This window comes from Boleophthalmus pectinirostris, unplaced genomic scaffold (assembly GCF_026225935.1).
Source record: "Boleophthalmus pectinirostris isolate CB_2022bp ecotype Guang Dong unplaced genomic scaffold, ASM2622593v1 HiC_scaffold_9, whole genome shotgun sequence".
In the NCBI taxonomy this organism is placed as follows: Eukaryota; Metazoa; Chordata; class Actinopteri; order Gobiiformes; family Gobiidae; genus Boleophthalmus; species Boleophthalmus pectinirostris.
The window spans coordinates 8,112,896-8,137,071 of record NW_026571541.1 but is presented as its reverse complement, the minus strand read 5'-3'; the positions used below and the strand labels follow the sequence as shown (position 1 = coordinate 8,137,071).

The window sequence follows — 24,176 nt, the reverse complement described above, 5'->3', positions numbered from 1 at the left end:
GCAGCCTCACTGCAGTGGAGGGTTACGGGCAAATACATCTATATACACATCGATACACAAAGGTTGGACTTACCCCAGCCTGCATACACAAGAGGGAGAAGTGCATCTGAGGGAAACTAAACTCTCAAAAATAAATGCAAATGGATTGTTTTGGGGTTAAAAAGAATGAGATTAGAATTGTCTTGTTTTGTCACTTGTGGATCTTTTTTTAAGGTGACATCCACACTTTGGAATAAATAGAGTTCACTCCAATTTTGTCCCTTCAAAACTGATGTTACAGTTATTTTAAAGAGGGCATATAACTTCTATGGGGTATTAACTGCTAAGACATAACATATTTAGATCATCATGTTTTATCCATCCATTTTCTTCCACTTATCCAGGGCCGGGTCGCGGGGGCAGCAGTCTAAGCAGGGACTCCCAAACTTCTTTCAGCCCGGACACTTCCTCCAGCTCCTCCGGGGGGACTTCAAGGTGTTCCGAGGCCAGCCGAGAGACATAGTCCCTCCAGCGTGTCCTGGCTCTAGATTGACAGTAAATCGAGAGCTTTGCCTTCCGGCTCAGCTCCCTCTTCCCCACAATGGTTCGATACAGCGACCACATCACTGCTGACGCTGCACCTATCCACCTGTCAATGTCACGCTCCATCCTCCTCTCACTCGTGAACAAGACCCCCCAGATAGTTGAACTCCTCCACTTGAGGCAAGGACTCTCCACCCACCCGGAGAAGGTAAGCCACCTTTTTAGGGTGAAAACCATGTTCTCAGATTTGGAGTTGATCCTCATCCCAGCTGCTTCACACTTGGCTGCAAACTGCCCCAGTGCACATTGCAGGTCCTGGCCTGATGAAGCCAACAGGACATCATCATCTGCAAACAGCAGAGACGAGATCCTGTGGTACCTAAACCGGACCCCTTCCGGCCCCTGACTGCACCTAGAAATTCTGTCTATAAATCCAATGAAAAGAATCGGTTCATTGTTCAGTTTTATTGTTTTATAAAGATTGATATATTACTGAAACATGCATGCTTGACATCTAAAACCTCTTCAGGAACGTTTTTGATGAGGGAACAACATTATAAAATGGTAGAAAGCTCCAAAAAGTCTATTTTGCTTAATACTGCCTCTTTAAACCAAATTCCTTCCTTCAAAGTCAAGACTCAACTGTTTTACTGACAGAGGATTGACTATAATAACTAGAAAAACAGGCATTCTGACTGTGAGCGGAGCTGCATCTCCACAGATCTGACCTGTAACTGCTTTTGGTCTCCATGAAGACAGAAAGGCTTAATACCATACTGTAAAACATTCCAGATGAAGCAATAACATCTCCATGGAGAAAAGCATTTGAATGGACCCCCACTAGAAAAGTTACACAATGCAACTTTAAATGCAGAGACCTATAATATATTTGTATTCATCATAATACATGTTCCAAGGTTTTTGTATAGAGTGAATGTTGGATTTTTATTTAAACCAAAGATTCTGGTAGATTTGCCTTTTTCGTTCACTATTTTAATCTAATTCTCATGATTTCCCACTTGACAAACCAGCCACCACTTTGCTGCAAATGAACTTGAGATATACTTCAGGCAATACTATAATAAACTGTCACCTCAATAAAGTTTTATTCTCAAACAGATGTGGCGAGAGCACCCAACAGCACCGCTCAGCACCCTTCACTTACTCAATTACAACACGCTTTTGTCCAAGTTTGAGGATGAAGTCCCCTTTTGTCTGGCTCATTAAAACTATGGAAGCCTGCAGAGGATAAGATCTTACCACTGTCACCACGGCAGGCCTTTCCTCTCCTTTAAAATAAATTGATAATGAGCAAAGATGTGAATTTGGGTAAAGGTGAAATGCATTGATTGAAGGAGCCACCACTGACAGCTTTGAATCTAATAGGCGCTTTTAGATTTCTACTCTCTATCTTCTTCTTAGGCACTTCTCTCATCAGACCAGCTAGATTTAAAGGTCTAATTTTTCTGGTAGAGAGCTCGCCAGTTACTTGTCGTCATGGAGATGTTATTACTTTACCTCCAGTATCCCAAAGTACGGTATTGAACTTTTCACTCTCCCTAGAAACAAGCAAGAGACACCAGGGAAATTTACAGGTGAGATCTGTTTCCTTCTCACATTCTGTCCTATGTTTTCAGTCCCCTTTTTTCATGTACCGAATGCCCTCCCTGTTTCCACGACGTATGATTTATTGCAGGACATACAGGCTATTTCGTATATTTATGATCCGGTTCTATTTTATCTTTTGGGTGGATGAGTAGTTGCCTGAGTTTTTTGTACCAAACATAGGACATAAAAACATAGGATAGAAAGTGATAAGGAAACGGCGAAGGCGACAAAACACAAAGCAGAACAGGAAAAACTGAAATCAACCATTTCTGACCACTGTAAAAGAGAGAACCACATTATGGACTGGGACAGAGCAAACATCACTGGGACAGAGGAAAAACACCATCGCTGGATTAAAGGGGCAATCGAAATACGGAAACATGCCCATGAGGCTATAAACCGGGATGAGGGGGCTTTTTTACTCTGACACACCTGGGATACTGTCCTGAGAAAGTCGGACTGCAGATGGCGCTGACTAACTCCACCGGTAGAAAGACAGCGCCTGTATAAACCTTTTTAAATCAGCTGACCAAATATGTCACAGCAAATTCACGTGACCACTCTGAGGAAGACCGCAGGGAGCAGTCGAAACTGTCAGGTATGAAAACAACCTCTTTATCTGAAAGAACCTAATAACATGAATCATCGAAAGACCAAACGAACCTCACTGGTCTAGCTACCAACTGTACAACGCTCTGGTTCTCTCGCGTTCTATCCTCGCCAGCTGCAGTCGAGAAGGTCAGCCAGTGGAACACAGCACCCCAAGAAAACGCTCATCCAAGCTTTCCAGTGGTGTGTGGAGGGTCCTCATCACCTGGCCCAATTGGATACAGTATCCAAGAACAATCATACCTTGCAGCCAATAATGTTCAACCAGTTCACAGTCCAATATATCAGCAGCGGCCAACTATGCTGCCAATTACTTCACCTTTCATTGATTCTTGTTCTGTACAACTATATTACGCTTTTACAGAGTCCATGTGGCACCCAGGCCCATACAGCAATGTTGACTTGTAACCAAGAGTTTGGAGCACACCCAAGGCACCCATAGTAACAAGTGAAGTGCTATTATCAGTCTCCTACCAGCCTCCTACCAGCCTTCTACCAGTCTCCTACCAGCCTCCTACCAGCCTTCTACCAGTCTCCTACCAGCCTTCTACCAGAGTTCTACCAGCCTTCTACCAGCCTCCTACCAGCCTCCTACCAGCCTCCTACCAGCCTCCTACCAGTCTCCTACCAGCCTCCTACCAGCCTCCTACCAGTCTCCTACCAGTCTCCTACCAGTCTCCTACCAGCCTCCTACCAGCCTTCTACCAGTCTCTACCAGCTCTCTACCAGTCTCCTACCAGTCCTACCAGCCTCTACCAGCCTCTCCAGCCTTCTACCAGTCTCCTACCAGTCTCCTACCAGCCTTCTACCAGCCTTCTACCAGCCTTCTACCAGTCTCCCTACCAGTCTCCTACCAGCCTTCTACCAGCCTTCTACCAGCCTCCTACCAGCCTCCTACCAGCCTCCTACCAGCCTTCTACCAGTCTCCTACCAGTCTCCTTACCAGCCTTCTACCAGTCTCCTACCAGTCTCCTACCAGCCTCCTACCAGTCTCCTACCAGCCTCCTACCAGCCTCCTACCAGCCTCCTACCAGCCTCCTACCAGTCTCCTACCAGCCCTACCAGTCCCTACCAGCCTCCTACCAGCCTCCTACCAGCCTTCTACCAGTCTCCTACCAGCCTTCTACCAGTCTCCTACCAGTCTCCTACCAGCCTTCTACCAGCCTTCTACCAGTCTCCTACCAGTCTCCTACCAGCCTTCTACCAGCCTTCTACCAGCCTTCTACCAGTCTCCTACCAGCCTCCTACCAGCCTTCTACCAGTCTCCTACCAGTCTCCTACCAGCCTTCTACCAGCCTTCTACCAGATGTCTACCAGCCTGCCAATGAGGTGATCCAACTTGTTGCTGCTGTGAGTACAGAGCATGGTGGTACAACAGCATCTATGCCAGTCTAGTACCAGGCCTCATCAGTTCGCCCAGTCTTCCCAGGGCAACAACCTACACGAGTTGAAACAGCACCACTGTACCAGCCCTGACCTTGAATGTTTAATGCCATACTGTGGAACTTTCCTGGTAAAATAATAACCAGCAGGTAAAGGACCCCATGTCTAACACATATTTCAACTTTGTGAAAGAACTCTGTACATGTATTTAGGCGTCAGAGTAACTGTTAATAACTCTTAATAATTAGATTTTCTGCAAAAAGGTGAGAGTAACTGAAAAACTGTTTGACTTGTTTAACAGCACAAACCATCTCACCTGTAGCTCCAGCTAAGTCAACTCTTTATGGTGAGATTGTGTAAAAATAAAGCTTAGAATCTTGAATAACAGAGTTTCTAACAGAGTAGTGCTTTCAGTTAGATTCACACCCCCAGGAAATGTGGATGCAAAGTACCAATACAGGAATAACTGGTAATTTGGATTTTTATAAGTTAGGATTTACCGCACCACAATAAACTGCAAATCATAATATCAAACAATGCTCAAAATGTTATATGTGGTGAATTAAACTAACAAAATCTGCCATATCAACATTGTCCAACCCCCAGAGCCCCACACCTCACTGAGGTAATCAACAATGTGGTGATATTTCTGTAAAAGTGACATATACGAGCTGCAGACAGACACACAGACCAGATGAATGGAGCCAGAGGAGCCAGAGAAGTCACTCACTATGACAATAATACTCTATCAAACTAAGTGTGTGTGCATGTGGAAAAGCACCATCTAACCAGGATGCTGGGGTCTTCAAATTGTGTTATAAGGACACACGTGATCGAAAACAGACTCATTCTGTGAAATAAATTAGATATCAGTATATTAGATGTGGGTGATATCTCAACATTTTAAATAAATCGAGATATTTTTTAAACACTAAATGGATTCTGACATATTGTATATCTATATAATGCTCATATTTAATTCTGATTTTCTTTGCCTTCTCTGTGCTCGCCCCATGAGCCTCCATCTTCTTGATTTTGTGACCCCTCCCCTCATTCACTGCTCACTACTGCCATGAATGCCCGAAAGTTGATGCCAACCAAAAGCTTCTAGCACCAGAAACCTTTTCCACTATTTACAGACAAGGCCATCAGCAGCACATCCTCTGTCACAGAGAGAACACATCGTATATTCCACTGAGTCGTGTCCTTTAGCCCAACAGAAGCTGACTGCATCAGCGCACAAAGAGCAAAGTGTCTTTCAGCACTTTATGCAAATGATCATCTGTTTGCAGATGATGTTGTCCTGTTGGCTTCATCAGGCCTGGACCTACAACATGCAGTGGGGCGGTTTGCAGTGTGAAGCAGTAGGAATGAGGATCAGCTCCTCCAAATCCAAGGCCATGGTTCTCGACCAGAAAAAGGCTCTTGCCCTCTTCGGGTGGGTGGAGAGTCCCTGCCTCAAGTGGAGGAGTTCAAGTATCCCAGGGTTTTGTTCACGAGTGAGGGAAGGATGGAGAGTGACTTTACTAGGTGGATTTGTGCAGCATCGGCAGTGATGCAGTTGCTGTATCAAACAGTTGTGTTGAAGAGGGAGCTGAGCCGAAAGGCATAGCTCTCGATTTACCAATCAATCTACATTCCTCCCCTCACCTATGGTCATGAGCTCTGGGTAATGACCAAAAGGATGAAATCGAGGATACAAGAGGTCAAAATGAGTTTCCTCCGCAGAGTGGCTGGGCGCTCCCTTATAGACAGGGTGAGGAGCTCAGTATGGGCATCTGTTCTAGATATCTTCCATAAGATCCAGGACACGCTGGAGGGACTATGTCTCTTGTTCGGCCAGGGAACGCCTTGGGGTCCCCCGGGGATCAAGGAAGTCTGGGTGTCCCTGCTTAGACTGCTGCCCCTGTGACCCAGCCCTGGATAAGCGGAAGAAAATGGATGGATGGATACATTTGTTTAACAGCACAAATCAGCTCACCTGTTGTAGTTCCAGCTGAGATAGTTCTTTTTGGTCAAATTGTGTAAAATAAAGCCCATATTAAAGTCTAACTTGAGTAACAGAGTTTCAGACAGAGCAGTGTCTACAGTTAGCATTACACCTCCAGGGAATGTTGATAAAAAGTATCAATTGTGCATGTTTGAGGTTAATCGGGGCAACCAGAGAACGGGAAAAGCTTCAACATTACAGTATGTGATCCTGCCCGTGTCCTTACTTACACCTTAAGTACTTCCTGATGCTGTTTCAAGTCCACTTTTCATTACTGCGCCCTTTAGCTCTTTCTTAAATCACCTCAACTTTTTGGCTTCCCTGTCCTCCTCTCCTCCTCCTCTCCTCTCCTCACTCACTCCACTGTTAATGCAATCTCAGCACTTCTGCCTCTCAGCCCTGCGCACACATTTACACTTTCATAAGCTCGTAGATTGCCAAGCCAATCTCAGAGTACAGTTAAAGTATTCACTAAGAACAGTTTTGTGACAGACGGGAGTAATTCTAATTTAAGATATCCATTCAGAACTCCAGCCAAATGGAGATAGAAGTTACTAGACTGCAGTGTGTGTTTTCATACGTGGCTATGATCAATGGAGAGAATGAACTCTGGGAGGGCATCTGACATAAGTATCATGGAAGTCAATTGATTTTCAACTATTCACTTTACATCTGTTCAACAAAACAGGGTTAGGTTATGCTGAAAACCAAGACTTAACCAGATCTAAACCAGGTCTACAACTAGACTAAACCAGGTCCAGACTAGGTATACAACAGGACTACAGCAGGACTAAACCAGGACTAAAACCTTGTCTAAACCAGGACTAAAACCTTGTCTAAACCAGGACTAAAACTTTGTCTAAACCAGGACTAAAACCAGGTCAAAAACAAGACTAAACCAGGTCAAAAACAAGACTAAACCAGGTCCAAACTAGGTATACAACAGGACTACAGCTTGTCTAAACCAGGACTAAAACCTTGTCTAAACCAGGACTAAAACCTTGTCTAAACCAGGACTAAAACCTTGTCTAAACCAGGACTAAAACCTTGTCTAAACCAGGACTAAAACCAGGTCTAAAACAGGACTAAACCAGGTCTAAAACAAGACTAAAACCAGTTCTAAACAAGACTAAACCAGGTCTAAAAAGACTAAACCAGGACTAAAACAAGACTAAACCAGGTCTAAAACAAGACTAAACCAGGTCTAAAACAAGACTAAACCAGGTCTAAACAGAACTAAACCAGGATTAAACCAGATCTAAAACCAGGTCTAAAACCAGGTCTAAACCAAGTCTAAACCAGATCTAAAACAAGACTAAACCAGGTCTAAACAGAACTAAACCAGGATTAAACCAGATCTAAAACCAGGTCTAAACCTGAAACCAGAACTAAACCATGTCTATCCACTGTCTAAGCCAGATCTACACCAGGTCTAAAACGGGGCCAAAACAGGACTAAGCCAGGACTACACCAGGTAGACTCCAAGTCTAAACCAGGACTAAACTAGGACTAAACCAGGACTACACCAGGTAGACTCCAAGTCTAAACCAGGACTAAACTAGGACTAAACCAGGACTACACCAGGTAGACTCCAAGTCTAAACCAGGACTAAACTAGGACTAAACCAGGACTACACCAGGTTGACTTCAAGTCTAAACCAGGACTAAACTAGGACTAAACCAGGACTACACCAGGTTGACTTCAAGTCTAAACCAGGATTAAACTAGGACTAAACCAGGAAAAAAAAAAAAAACACAGTACTTAACATTTTAACTCTACCCAGACAATACCTACAACCAAAGACACAAATGTGCACCTTCCTCACACATTTCCACATGCAGTACTCCCTCTCCCCTCTCGTACCCTTAAGCTGGAGGCAGAGGAGGTGTGCCACATTGATCTTGTGTGGAGCTAGACATTAAAAGCCAATGAGCGCACACCACACATTTTAATGGGAAAGAAACCGCTCCATGTGTGTAGGGGCCAATGACCATGAAGCATTTGTCATCTCCTAAGTAGAGCCTCAGCCAGACATTGATCATCATGGTTGTCTACAGCTTGCACTGGCTAATCAGACCCATTCATCTCCCCCATACACACACACACGCACACGCACACACAGACACACACACATAGCGAGATGTCTTTATTACTTTCCATTAGCGCTGGGGGCTAGCCGTAATGAGGCCAGGTTAGTCTTTTTGGCACACAAATGGCGGTGATGTGCACACAGATTTGTTACATTGGAGCAGGATTAATTCAAAGCCAAAAGGTGAATGAGGTGTGGACGCATGTGGGGTTTTTAAACTGCAACAGGGTAGTTCAACCTGCACTGTTTTCTGCTTTAGAGAGTCTGGACACAACAACATGGTGGTTTTGAAAAGTCAAGAAAGGTGAATGTAGAGAAGGTTTCATTGGTGGTTGTTTGAACTCAGTTTCATCCATCCAGAAGCCATTTTTCATTTGATGGTATTAGCGTGAAGCACCAGGAAGTTATCCCACTTTGGGTTCCTAAGTCCAACCCCAAAGGAAGGAGTTTTAGAGTCAAACTGCCGTGATCTTGTTTACAGCTAACATCATTATAGGTCATGTTATTAGGTTCTTTTTTCAGACCAAGAGTTTGTTTTCATACCTGACAGTTTTGGCTGAGCTCTCAAACTCTTGGTCTGAAAAAAGAACCTAATAACATAAAATATCGGAAGACCAATTGAACCTTGTTGAACTATCATAATAGGTCATTATGTAAATGGTAAATGGTCACATTTTTATACAGTGCTTTTCCACCTTCAAGGCATTCAAAGCACTTTACAACAAGGAACCACTCACCCATTCATACACACACTCATACACCAGTGTATGCAAACACTGATGTTTCACACTGCCAACATTCAGATCAATGGACAAGCATGACCCTATTGTGTCCCTGTTGTGTCACCATTGTGTTTTGTGTCTCACCAACACCTAATAGGGACAGTTTCCTCACTTGAAAATGGCTTCTGGATGAGTCCAGATTACCACAGATGAAACCTTCTCTACATTGAACCACTCCTGGACAAACGAAGGATTACACCATCTCAAGAACTGATACTTGCTTTAAAGGGGCACTATGAAACATTTCTGGTGGAGGGTCTGACACCTGGTTGTCTCTATAAAGGTTGTTCTGATTTGACTTGAAGGTTCTACAGTATGGCATTAAACTTATCCAGCGCCATGGAGACAAGCAGGTCTTCACATGACATGAAGTTACAAGTCAAACCCGCGGACAGTTACAAGTCAAAACTGCTCAGCATAAAAATGAGAATTGTAACTGAATAAATGAAACATACATGCATTTAAGGCATACTGCGGAGCATTCTAAGCACAGCAATACAATCTCAGGGGACAGACCCTTCCACAAAAAAAAGTTTACTAATGCCATTTCCACTGTTCCACTAGTTTTCATATAATAGAGTCTTGCATTATGGCTACTAGTGTTTTTTTTATAATGTTTTTTTTTTTTCTTCTTCTTCTGAAATTAAACAAACAAGGATCTGTGAATTACACTATTTGAATCCACCAAACCAACGCAGAGTTTGAACACCAAGAAACCCAGCGCAGTAACTCCAAACAGTCACAGGTTGTCTTTTTGCCTTAATAAAAGCCATTATGTTAAACACAATAACATAAAAACATTGTGGGACCACGTGAGTATTAATGACCAATGGAGCAAAGCAGCCGTTTTAGCCAGAGCACGATGGCGTTAGGTGGCAGACAGGGGGCAGCACACTTTTTTTTTTTTACCAGTGAGAAAGTTCCGAGCCGGACTGTCCAGAACATAGGGATAGCCCGACCCTGCAAAGACCACAGGACAGAGTTAAAACGAAACAGCACAGATACAACTTTTTACACTCAAAACACTGTGTACATTGCAGTCCTTTCTACTCATCCTTCAATTTTAACAAGTTTGTTTTTCCCTGTTGTAAAAATAGCCTCTTTATTCATTTTTCTGGATGAAATTATGGGGTTTTGATGGATGTTGTCTCTGTGCAAATTCAGCAGCCGAACAAATAAGTGAACAGTGGAGGATGGAAGAGGGATGTAGGGGTACAGTGGCGGTGGCTGCAGCTGACAGCTCCTGTGTGAATGATTAAACGCCAAATAAAAAGGCAAACTATTCAAATACAACAGAACGAATGGGGTGTAGCACTTAACAAAGGTGTAATTGACATTTGCTGAATCCTGCCCTGAAACTATTGTGAATCGGCAGCCATTTTGGGTCAACCTAAATCCATGCAGTCTGATTTATGTCGACAGCAGTGTTGCAACAATACTAACATTTCCAACTCTCTTTCGATACTTGGGATTAAGGATGCACTGATCCAGCTTTTTCACTTCTGATACTGATGCTGATGCTATAGCTGAGACTGCAGAGACTGAAAACAGCATTTATTTTCCTTATACATAATAAATACAAGAATAAAATAAGACAAAACTGATCCAAATGTGTTATGTAGCTGCTGTGTATGCAAAGATGCAACAACAGAACAGATTTGTGTGGATAAAAGTATTACTGCATTCATTTAAACACTAAATGACAGTGCTTTCTCTATGTTGTCATCTTTCCTTATACAAACTTCAATAAAGCAGAATATGAATCGATTTTTACTTGTTTGACAACTTTAGAGCCTTTATTACTTTCGAGTTAATCTCAAGTTAAAAGTATACATTTTTCAAATTTTCATAAAAGGTCCTATAATACACAAAACTGACTCTTGTGATCTTTTAGTCATGTTATAATGTTGTTACATCTTCAAAAACATATTTAGTGTTGCGTTTTGTTTCATTCGCACATGTTTGAGCAATCCTTCATTATTAGTCTGTCTACATCTCTGCTCTTTTTATTTTTTAGTTCAGTAGACATGGCAGTTCCAGAGTTGAAATGATCCAAATGATTCTAGTGAAGGTGTATGGAGTGACAAAGGAATTCTTAATCTATATACATATAAATTAAAATTAAAAACTTTTTTCATTTTATATATATTACACACACAAGTTACAATATGTCTCAACACTTTTGCTCATGCATACAAACAAAACATGCAAAAATGATGTGGTCTTAAACACACATAAATAGAGTAAATACAGTGTGTCAAATGACTCCTCAGGAATAGGAATGTCTGTGTAAATCCTTATGCTTAACCAACTTCACCTGCAATAGTAACTGTGCTGCTTCCTCAAACAATAAAGAGAAAAGTTTGAACATGTTTAAGCTGTTAGTCTGAGTTCGCCCGTTAAATCCATTTGGTCTGGCTACATTCACATTTCATTTTATTTTGATATTGAATGATGATTTTCTAACTCAATACATCACAGTGCGTTGACCCGGCCGACTAAAGACCAGTGAGAACATGCCCCCACTCTCACACAACAGTTACTCGTGAAGGGGGACACCCGAAGAGAAGAGGAGGCCGTTCCCGCTGAGAGAATGGGACACTCGAGCTGGTATTCGTTTCAAAACACAGTGGAGCAGAACTCAGCCTAAACATGCAGGATTTGTGTGTTAAACATGTGTGAATGAAACAAAACACAACTCCAGGTCTGTTTGTGATGAGGAAACATTATAACACAGATAAGGGAACAGTCTAATATGGGACCTTTTAGGGGTGTGCAAAAATATTGAAATATTGATATATCTTATTGTTTAATGTGAAGATACAGTATCGATATCATGGGCTGCTGTATCGATATTGCCAAGAGTATTTTTTAATATATTTTACAAAATTATTTTGTTACAGAGCTACAGTTTTGCTGTTTGTTTAGAGCAGGGGTGTCAAACTTACTTTGGTCCAGGGGCCGTATCCAACCTACTTTGATCCCAAAGGGGCCGGATCAGAAAACTCATGTCATATAAACCCCAAAAATAACAATAACTTCAAAAATGTGTGCAGAGAAACGCAAATCTATTACAGAAATCTTTTTTAATTGATTAACTCTTTCTTATAATATTATGAACAACCTGAAACTTGAAGAAAAATTAAATTTCAACACAATGTTTTAACATGAACGTGTATGCAAATAGGAATAAGTCAGTTTTTCTTGTAAAATCCTGCACTCGGCTCCACTTTTCTCATGTTGGACATTTTTCTGATGAGGGTGTCACAGTCAACAGTCAAAACGATCGTCCTTTAAGAGCGTTTGGAAAGAGACAAGTCTTCATTTGTGCTGCTCTGGTGGGAGGGCCACGTACAGAGACGCTGGAGACGCTGATATGCTAAGCACCGCAGAAAATTACTTTATTTTAATAGAAAAATTAATTAAAATATTTTAGTAGAAAATCACCCAAGGGCCACATTAAAGGTCTTGGGGGCCGGATCTGGCCCCCGGGCCTTATGTTTGACACCTGTGGTTTAGAGGAAGGAAACTCGTTTATGTGACAATTGACATTTTCACTGTTTTTGATGATTAAAATGGACATTTTTCATATGAACTTTGCACAAGAAGTGGTTTAACAAAGACTTTTAATATCACAGCCATGATTTAGGAATTATTTTTTCTTGAACTGTATCAAATTGTTTTGAAATATACTGTATCGAATCAAAAGTGCACTGTATCGAGATATATATTGTATCATGGCCTATATATATAAAGACATGTATCGTATCGGCAACTTCTTTATGATACCCAGCCCTAGGACCTTTAAACATTGCTCTATGTTTTGCATTTGTGAGCAATAATAATACAGACGTTAAATTTGCGATAAAGAAGTACTAAGACCTCAAATATAATAAAAGAAATATGTATCTAATATGTTTGGCCTATATGGGTCAGTGGCTCAAATTTCCATTCATTTGCGGTAAAATAAAAACAACGGGAAGCCAGTGAAAAGGAAAACTTCAATTCGATTACTTGAAAATACGGTTCATTTGTCTGTTTAATAAAGCTATCTCGCCCAATCTGTTCAGAAAATCCCTTATATTATGAATCCTCCGTGGGCCTCATCATTACATTTGTTGGTCTCCACACAAAAGTAAAATAATAAACATTACATTATTTACAGTAGAGGTCTTGGGGAGCCGTATTGACATTCGAAGCCTGAGGGGAGAGAGTAAAATGTTAACTATGTGCTAGAGATAATGTTATAGCCGGAGAAGACCACGAGACACTCATTGGACTTAAGCAGCTGTAGTGAGCCGTGACAGCAAACTCTCCACTCCACATTCATTTCTCCGGTTGGAAATGCGGACAAATGAAAAAAGTTTCTTGCTGGGGTCTGGACATTTTGCTGGAGCGATGGGACCAACATTCTGTGTGTGTTTATGTGTGTTTGTGTGTGTGTGCGGATGAGGTGGAGGCCTGGGGATCAGCGGTGATCAGGGAGCAATACCTCAGAGGAGTAACCCGCGGCAGCCAACGGGAGGTATGGGACTCATCTAGAGCACAACACAAGCGCACACACACACACATACAGAGGTGTACTACCGCAGTGGGCTGAGGGGCAGGTGATGGATGAAGGGTGAGGGGGGAGAAGGAAGGAGGAAAAATAGAGGGATGGAGAAGACTTGGCCGAAGAGAAGAATAACAATGTACAAACTTGGCGACACTGCATTCTAATGGAGTTTATGTTTTTATCGCGATTTTGATGATCTCCAAACTCATCATAATCAAGTTGAAACTATTTATTTGGGGATTTTTTAATATAAATAAGTACTTTTATTCATTTTTTCAAATATAGAGATTGTAGAACAGCTGGATATATAGTTTATTTTGGATACATTTATGTTTTTCTATGCCTTATTTCATGTTCAAAGTATATTTTATTCATTTTTTGTTTTATACATCGTAAAACTGATTTTCAATTTGAAAGTTTTGCGTAAATGATCAATAACAAAGTGTTTTTTTGAGAGAGAAATGCTGAATAAATGCATCGTGTAACTAAAAAAAATAATCGTTTGAATAATCGTGATTTCAATATTGACCAAAATAATCGTGATAATGATTCTTTCCATAATCGAGCAGCCTTAGTTTACAGCGAGATGAAGATTTGAGATGAAGATTTGCACTATGCCGTGGTCCAAGGCAAGAAAGGTATCTGATGAAGGCTTTTTTTTGCCAAAACGTTATTCTGAAAATAAATAAGCTTTTGGGCATCGGTCATCCGAGTGTGCTACACATTTTTTCACTTTTGAAGATTTATACTATGTCACTTTTCTGTTGAGTCTCAGCCATTTGCTCGTCTCCAAGGAAAAAGTTATCGCTTTGCCTAAAACGTTCTATACTATGGCACTAAATCTACCTCTGAAAACAAGTCAGTGATTTCACCAGATCAAGTTACAGATCAGGTCTGTGGAAAGGCCACCCATAGAAAGAACATATCATAATGGTAAAAAAAAAAAAATGCTAAATGAGGCTGTGGATCACTCCAAGTAAATCTATAAAAACAAAAGCTACATAGTGCACCTTTAGTATACAAGTATATTAGGATTTTATTTTTTATTTCATTTTATTTTTTGGATAGTTTAGTAGGGATGGGACAAGATCACATGCCACAAGATCTCGCAAGACAAAATTGCCACAAAACTGTGCACACATGAGAATAATGTCCCCCTGAATTTACCTTTGGCATGGACAGAAAAAGAGTTAAGAGTATGGAGTATGGAAGATAATTTGTTGCATCAGATTTTGAATTATGAATACTGCTGAATTTTTTAACTCTGAAAAAGATGTTTGAATTATTTGTATTCTGAATTTTAGTTGCTGAAATTTTAAGTACTTTTTCAATATGTTCCAAATTCAGAATAAAAATGTTCATCTTTTAAATATTCAGCTCACATATTTTCATTCCTCAAATTCGACAGTCAAAATTCAGAGTGTAAAATTCGCAGTGAAAACATTTTGCAGGAAAGGCCAAGGCAGAAGCAATCGATCATGTGAGTGAGGAGGATGGAGGTTGTTTCCTATTGGTCGTTCTCATTTGTGGGCGGGGTTTACACGTAAGAAATAAAAGAGATGAGGTTTTGATGAGGCTAATTCTGACCAATCGGATCACTTCATTGCACCATTTCCTGCTTGTTACTAAGTTAGATCGGACTTTGGATCGATTGCTTCTGTCATGGCATCTTGGATCTTTGCTGCGAATTATTTTCACTTCAAATTTTACACTCTTGACTCTTGAATTTGAGGACTTGAAAATATTTGTGCTGAATATTTATAAGGTGATTTTTTTTTTAATATTGAATTTTAAACACTTTGAAAAATGTACACATATAATTTCATTGACTGACATTCAGAATAAAACATCATTAAATCCAAACATGTTTTTTCAGAGTTAAAAAATTCAAAGTGAGAAATTCAACGGTATAAAATTCAAAATCTGATGAAACTAATTATCTATACTATTTAAGAAGCTGTAGTTTCTGAAAGCAGTACTACAATGATCACCAAAGTATTACATAAAATACACGAAGCCAAGATTTTGAAATGGATTGCACTACTTATTTATTACAGTTGATGTCAAAATCTCGTCTTGTCTTCATCTCGTGGACCCAACCTTGTGATGTGTCTTGTCTCGTGAAAATTCTGTCTTGTCCCATCACTATAGTTTAGTGCAACAATGTTTGCTTCCCCTGTGGATTACTAAATGTCAGAATGAGTTAGAAAGCCCAGTTAGATCAACCAAAATCTGATAAAGACAGTGTTTTGTGGCTTTTGATTTTAATGACTATTGATCTGAAAGAACTTCAGAGGTCTGTGCATAAATATTAAAAGTGCATAATAACATTTTAGCCTATAAACCAAAGACACTGACTTATGTATAGAGAATAAAAGCACTGCATCTAGAGTCCAGCAAAAAGACAGACCAATTAACAAATGTGTTTATATTACCCGCAAATTACCACACAGCACATGAATAAAACAACAAGAAGAATGTGTTTTTATAATGTAAAAATTATGCACTTTTTCATTTCTTGGCACACCATTAAGTTTGCCCTTCATCTCCCATTTTTTACTTTTTCAACAAATCGTTGGTCAGGGCAGTTCAGCATTTCTCTGGGTGGGGAAACTGATGACCCTGACTCCTGGTTAGTTCTCATGTAACTCTAACGCAAGTGAAAAATCAAGCTTATTTGGCCTTAGCACAAACATAAGCGAAGGCAATGTAATCATGCCTACTGAATTTTCTCTGGTCTTATAGTACCTATGGCAGGTTGGACTTAGCCAGGCTGGCGCCACCTAGTGCCTCCGCTCAGTTTCATTTCTCTACAGCTAGTAGGTCAGGAATCGGAATACAGCAGACAGTTTGCAAGAACCCCTGAAGTGGGAGTCTGGGCACCAGCCAATCAAGCAAAGAGCCATACATTCTGTTTCCCGAGATCAAGGATTTAAAGCCAGAACAAAGAGAATGTTTGGGGAATTTTATCAAGGGGAAAGACGTTATTGTCCTTCTTCCTACAGGATTTGGGAAAAGCTTAATATACCAGTTAGCCCTGTGAGAGGTGCATTACATACGTCATGACCACACAGCAGCGATTGGTTAAATAAATAAAAAAGTACCCGTCTACCGTACACGCCACAACTGCCGAACCAATTGCCAGGACCACAGCAGGACTGGACCAGGACTTAACCAGGACTTAACCAGGACTGGACCAGGACTTAACCAGGACTAAACCAAGACTTAACCAGGACGTAACCAGGACGTAACCAGGTCTTAACCAGGTTTAAGACCTGGTTAAGACCTGGTTAAAAAAAAAAGTACCTGTCTACCGTACACGCCACAACTGCCGAACCAATTGCCAGGACCACAGCAGGACTGGACCAGGTCTTAACCAGGACTTAACCAGAACTTAACCAGGACTTAACCAGAACTTAACCAGGACTTAACCAGGACTTAACCAAGACTTAACCAAGACTTAACCAGGACGTAACTAGAACGTAACTAGAACGTAACCGGGACTAAACCAGGTCTAAACCAGGAGCGCATCCGTTGAGCCGATCACCTCTGCTGATGGTTTAATGTAATAAATACACTAAAGTCACTCTCTCAGCCTGCTGTGCCATCGTTCTAGGAAAAGACTACGAACGGACGTCAAGTATTTTTCTCCCTTTCGTTGACCCGCCCGTGTGTAATCACTACCCGCTCGCATACCAACCCGTGAAATTCCAGAACGTTAAAACCTGCCCATTTCAGCAACTATTTGTGGTGCAGGACTCTGATATAAGGTAGTCAAATATGTATAAATATTTCTAGTCCTGTGCAGTCAATCGCCATAAAATTAAAAAGTTACAAATATTGTTATTTTAAATATTGTTCCCTTTTTAATATATATTTTTGCATGCCATTAACTGAGGGATTCACATTTGAGCCAAGCAAAACCCAGCCAAATTAAACCTCCTATATGGAATTGTACTTTATAGCATAGTTTCTGGTCTGAAGTTGCTCTCAAACGTAATACCAACGCTAGGCTAGAGTCCAGATGACAGAATTAAATGTCCAGCCTGGCTCCAGTCCTGGTCCGACCACCTGCACCAAAGCACCATGGGAGATATAAATTTGCTTTAACGGCACCACCTTGGCTCCACCTGGACACCGAAATCAATAGAAAGTGGCTCTAAATCTGACAATGACTGGACCTCTGCCACCGCCACGCCAACAGCCACAGAGGAGGAGCCCCGGAGATCGCCGCACCAATCTCCCTGAGTGGGCATGAGTCACGGCAAAGCAGCCTCTCGTCTCCCGGGTTACTCGAAGTATTAAAGTAAAAGTTTCCTCATATCTCTTTGTATATATACGATGAGACAAAGAGGAAAGCCAAATGTTGCGATTTAACCGCGGCCGTGTGGTGCGCTCCTGAGTTTGGCTGGGAGCTCGGTGTGAATGACGTCAGAACGCCCACATACTGGCTTCGCGTGGGACCCGGGCTGTAATATATCATCAAAAGTACTGCAGAGTGGGTATGTGCCGCTAAGTGCTGCCACAGACTCAAGAGAAAAGGTTCAAGTGTCAGTAGTTAAAAGCTTTTGACTTTTACTTCTTTAGAATCTGTTCTTGTTGTTCTCCGTAGTTTCAGCCAAGTATTCATTCTCAATCAGCAATAATGACACTTCAAATTTCTCCAAAAATGTAAATCTGATTCACTCCATCTCTGCACGAAAGTTCCAGGCGTAAGTAAATACTTTCTTCATTCTTGTCCAAAACATAACTTTCTTACTCACTCACTTACTTATTCTTTTGATCGTGCATCATTCTTATATCTTTCCTTCTTTTTTATTATCATGTTCACTTAACAATTTTATATTAGTGATTTCATTTTCATTTTTTTGTCATTACAGATTGAAGAGAAAGGTTGATCTAGTGTCAGCAGTTAAAAGCGTTTGACTTTTACTTTTTTACAATCTGTTCTTCTCCATGTGGCTCATTTGTTTTCATTCTCCGTAGTTTCAGCCAAGCACTAAAGTTTGTGAGAAATTTTATCTAATTCAATTCATATCTGCACAAAATTGCAGGCATAATTAAATGTGATAAAGCATTGTAGATGTTTTCTTAATTCTTGTCCAAAATAAAACTTTCTTACTTTTATTCTTTTGAATATACATACAGTATACACAATCCTTTTCTCAATCTCCATTTCAAAAGTTTTACTCAGAAAATGGTCCACTGAGACATTTTTATGTACCGTATTTTTCGAACTAAAAGACGCACTAAAAGTCCTTTAATTTTCTCAAAAATCGACAGTGTGCCTTATAATCTGGTGCGTTGTATGCATTAATTCTGGTTGTGCTGACTGACCTCGAACCGATTTTATGTTTTACACGGCACTCAAAAATCTGTCAAGATACGTTAGTACGACTTTGGTAAACTACAAAGCCGCACCGCTTGATGGACTGTGGAGCATCACGGCTACTGTAGTCAGGAGCCTCGCGGAGTAAAGCCCAATTTACAGTCCTTAGTCCAACAGAAATTTGACCACATCAGCGCACAAGGAGTGAGCCGTTTTTTCAGCGCTTACAGTTTATGCAAATGAGCCACGTGGTTTTAAGTTTTGTTTCTGTAAAATAAACAAATGTGCGCAACGCTGCATTAAACACATTATTACTCAATGTATATATGAGTCCTCCTCGTAGGAAATTAAAAAAACAAAATTAAATGATCCACCTACATTCACATTGATAATACACATTCACCAAGACAGGGAGGCATAACCGGGCGAATTACGCCACGATCTGTCAATGGATCGTCGTCCGTTTGTTTCACTTAATGCGCCTTATAATCCGGTGCGCCTTATGTATGAAAAATAGACGAGAGAATTCAACAGTACTGATATTGCGCCTTATAATCTGGTGTACCTTATAGTCCAAAAAACACGGAAATATTACTGTTTGAGTGTTCTGAAAGTGGATGGGACAGTGCTGTGGCTGTTGTTTTTTTGTTGTTTTTTTAACCATTGGTACACCATCACAATGAATTTAAGCAAAGAGACTTGTTGTTGGATATATTGTGATGGCCCACGATATAACTTTTGAGACTTTTGACGATATGACATTACGATATTTCAGTTATTGTTACATCATAGTTCACAGGGAGTTAACATAATGTCCTATAAAGTCTTACAGCTCGGTCTTAACTTATTCCCTGGATATACTGACTGCTGATTTGGTAAATGTAGGCTGCAGCTACGAGTGAATACAGTTATCAAACATAATCCAATCACACAGACTTCCAGCACATTCCTCAGACACGGCTATAATTTGAAACCTTAAGTGACGTCAGAGTGGACCTAAGTGGAAGGGTCTCAACTTAACTGCTGTGATTGTCAAGTGGGTACATTATATGAAATAAGTCAAGTACGCACGGATTTCTTTCTATTCAATGTCCGTCAAAAATCAGAATAATGGGACATTTTGAACACTTGGAGATTTCTGTAATTTCTTTCTCGGAAGCTTATTTCGTACATTTTATGCAGTTATTCTATTCATGTTATCGTTAAAGGAGCCAATATTATGCAATATAACTTCTTTATAATATGTGCTTCTCCGTGTAGCTCACTTGTCCTCATTCTCTATAGTTTGACACTGTGAATCAGCTTAGTGCCTTAGTAATGTTAACATGCATATCGATTCTCAAGCAACAATATCAATCCTTAGACAATCATAAAATGAACTACAAGAAAAATTATATGGACAGAGTAACTAAATATCAGAATATATTATAATATAGATACAATAATGATATTCTCCAAGCACTAAGGTAAAATGTTTAAGACTTTTAATACCAGATTCATTGGTATCAGTATTGGATCAATACTGATATGTGTCATAGTGTTACTTTGTATGTGATTGAAATGGAAAATTCCTAGTATAGCCCATCACCAATACAGTTAAGGCAGGAGTCAAACTTTTTTCTCTGGGGGCCACATTATTGCTCCTGACTGTGATGGGGGCCGGGGTCGGGACGGCCGTATAACAGAACTGTGTGACCTGACGATGCAGATGATATTCTTTGAAAAAAGCCACAGTTTCTTTACGTATCAGACAAACTGCACGCTCTTTACAGTGAACAAAAAAATAATTGGTCGTCCACTTTTCTTTGAAAACTCGACACTCTCTGTCAACTTTTTGTACTTTAACACGAGCCATGTTGCTGTCCTTAACTGCACTACAGAACTCTGCACGTGTGTGGACTGTCACTGTTTGATCTCGAGTTTGTCAGGTGATGAAAATTTGGCGGCAAATGTAAATACATTATATAATTATTTAAATATAAATATTTAATATAAATATAATTTTAAAAAACTGACAACTTTTGAGGACTGCCTCATAGGACCATTTCTAAGTGGTGGGGCACAGAGGGGCTGGGGGGCCGGTCAAGAAGGTGTGGAGAGTTTGACCCCTGAGTTAAGGTGTCCGAATATGTTATAATGTTGTTTCCTCATCAAAAACATATCTGGAGTTGTGTTCTGTTTACTTCACACACAAAACACACAAACCCTGCATATTTTAGCATAATCCTTCTCAGAGAGAAAACACTCTGTTCCACCTTGTGATGTCATGTGGTAATACAGGGAATGCTCCACTGTGTTTTTAAACTCCATACACCGTCACTACAATCATTTGGATCATTTCAGCCCTGGAATTTCTCATCTCTACTGTAAATAGATGTTAACTTGAAAACTACCACTACATGACATCACAAGGTGGACCAGAGCATTCTGAGCTTTGGAGATACAAAGAGACTAATAATAAAAGATTACTCAAACATGTGTGAATGAAACAAAACACAACTCTGAGGATGTTTTTGAGGAGTTACAAGAGTCAATTTTGGTAATATCGGACCTCTTATGTCTTATCGTGACCTTTGTTTGAACTTTTTGCACATGTTTTTCCAATGTGATTTTTAACAACAAATAACAACAAATGTCAAATAAACTAATCTAAATATATACCTAAACCTGAGCATTTCTGAAACATCAATACATGGAAGAAATATGTGGAATGAAACAGAAAAATGTCACTGGATGGATGGCAGAGGCACACTTGTCGACTCGCAAGCAGGTGAAAAGATCGTCATGGTTACAAGTGTTCGATACTGCATGAAGACCTCAGACCACCTTTGCCTGTATATGACCGTGCATCTGGAATAACTCATGTGGGAAGCGTTATATAAAACTAAACACCTGATGAAATGTGTTGAGTGTTTTTTTCAAAGTCAATTTAAAATGTAAATTCTTGTGTTCTGCTCAATTTGACCGAGTGAGAGAAACAGCAGACCACAAAGAACTGACAGAGCTGCCAACACACAGCTGCAACACAACTGGCAGGCTGTAACTATGTTTGTATCTTGACAAATTTGTATCACTGAGTTATATACTATACTTTACACTCCACTTGCTTCTACATGTTGTTCACTGAGGTATTTTCATTTTCACCAGTGTTGTTGTGGATACAATCGTTTTAAACTCTATTCCAAAACTAAGAAAAAGGATCAAAACTCTACTCTCTTACATTTGCTAAAGGCTTTCATTTAAATTACATACAGTTTGAATGTCATTTTATTTTATTTTTTCCTTATAGTTTAGTAACAGTACTTTTAATTGAATAAACATTTTGGGTATTCTTCCTACTGTAAATGACAAAAGTGTTGAGATTTTGCATTGCTCTTTTAGATATGATTTAGATTTGTCTTTCTTTTTTTCATCTGTTGTACGGAAAGATAAAACATTGAAAATACATTGAAAATTGTGTGCGTTACATAATAAGATTATCTTCAAATTATAGATCTGATGCAATATTCCAAAAGATACTCTACTATAATTACCCTTGAGAAGTGTTTTTCTCAACAACTACATTTTACTCTTACTTGAAGTGATACCCTGTGTCACTAGTTTGTACTTGTACTTGAGTATTATTAAAGCTCAAGCTGCTGCTGCTGGTGGTGACTGCAGTGTCTATGGCTCAGTGCTTGTTGACCAGTAAAGCAGCGGAGTACGTGGAGAGAGAGGAAATAGACAGGTACCAGGAAAACATGCATTTTGAGTGTGCGTGCATGAGAGTGTGTGTGCATGTGCACCTGTGTTTGTGCGTGTGTGTGTGTGTGTATATGTGTGTGTATGTGCGTGTGTCTAGCTCAGGGGATGTGAGTTCATGTGGCAGCTCTCGTGACAGCACAGTGAGCGCTGGAGCTGCAGCAGCACTTTTGCATTTGAGTGGCAGCATGTCACAGTAAAAGTGCATGTACCTTAATATTGAATATGAATTTGATTTATTTGAATAACTGAATGTTCTAATGTGCTGATATGCTAATAGTTTTATGAACATTTTTCAGTCCCTGTCCATATGAAGAGTTAAAGTAGCATATTTGTTATATGTATTCTCCAAATTTACTGTTTCACTGTGTACAGTTATGTGTAATTATTTGTTTAAAATAGTAAATTCATCTCTCAATCTCACGCTTATAAACTCAACACAGTGAATAATTTAGAATAGTTGTATTTGGAATAGGGCTGCTCGATGATGGAAAAAAATCATAATCACCATTATTTTGATCAATATTGAAACTATAAACTATTCAAACGATTAATTTTTTTGTTACACGATGCATTTATTCAGCATTTCTCTTGCAAAAAACACTTTGTTATTGATAAACTATGCAAAATGTTCAAATTGAAAATAAATACAGGCTCCAAATATAAAGGTACATACAAATATGTACCTTAAAGCAGATTTGCAGTGTGTAAAACATAAAATGAATAAAATATACTTTGAGCATGAAATAAGGCATAAAAAAACATAAATGTATCCAAAATAAACTATATATCCAGCTGTTCTACAATCTCTATATTTGAAAAGTAATATAATTATAATAATAATATATATATATATATATAAAAAAAAAAAAAAAATCCCCAAATAAACTTTGTTAAGCTTTAAATCATTTCAACTTGATTATTTGAGTTTGGAGATCTTTTGACACACAAATCGAAAATCGCGATCAAAATTCAATTAATTGTACAGCCTTAATTTGGAACATGAAAAATAATGTGGGCTGCTGGGAACTAGTTCTGTTCTCCACATATTTAAAGATGGTACAAACTGAACTGGGCGCAGTGCAGTTAAAGGTCCTAGACACAAAATGGACTCTTGTGAGATTTAAGTCATGTTATTATGTTGTTACCTCCTCAAAAACAGACGTGGAGTTGTGTTTTGTTTCATTCGCACATATTTGAGTCATCCTGTATTATGAGTCTGTCTACATCTGCGAAGCTCAAAATGCTCTGTTCCATCTTGTGATGTCATGTAGTGGTACTTTTCAAGTTACAGCTACTTTTTACCTTTCATTCAGTAGAGATCGGCTATTCCAAGGCTGCAATCTTCCAAATGTGTAATTTAAAAACACAGTGGAGCACTTTGTATTACCGCATAACATCGCAAGGTGGAAAAGAGTGTTTTCTGTTCAAGCGAATTACTCTATATACATAAATCTGCAGAGTTTGCGTGTTAAACATTTGCGAATAAAACAAAACACAACTCCAGGACTGTTTGTGATGAGAAAACAACATTAGAACACAGCAGGCCTTTAAAAGTACACCCACGC

The 24,176-nt window shown here is 39.8% G+C and overlaps 1 protein-coding gene across 2 annotated transcripts in view; it reads right to left on the bottom strand.

The window, feature by feature from the left end:
* clcn2c (chloride channel 2c) overlaps positions 1 to 24,176 on the bottom strand; it is a 301,208-nt gene that overhangs the window by 191,280 nt on the left and 85,752 nt on the right. The window contains exon 3 of one of the 2 annotated variants that reach the window (XM_055147757.1): positions 9,893 to 9,943. The exons of the other annotated variant lie outside the window; for it this stretch is intronic. Within the exon in view, the coding sequence (XP_055003732.1) occupies positions 9,893 to 9,943 (51 nt within the window). The remainder of the gene's footprint in view (positions 1 to 9,892; positions 9,944 to 24,176) is intronic. 2 annotated transcript variants of the gene reach the window in all.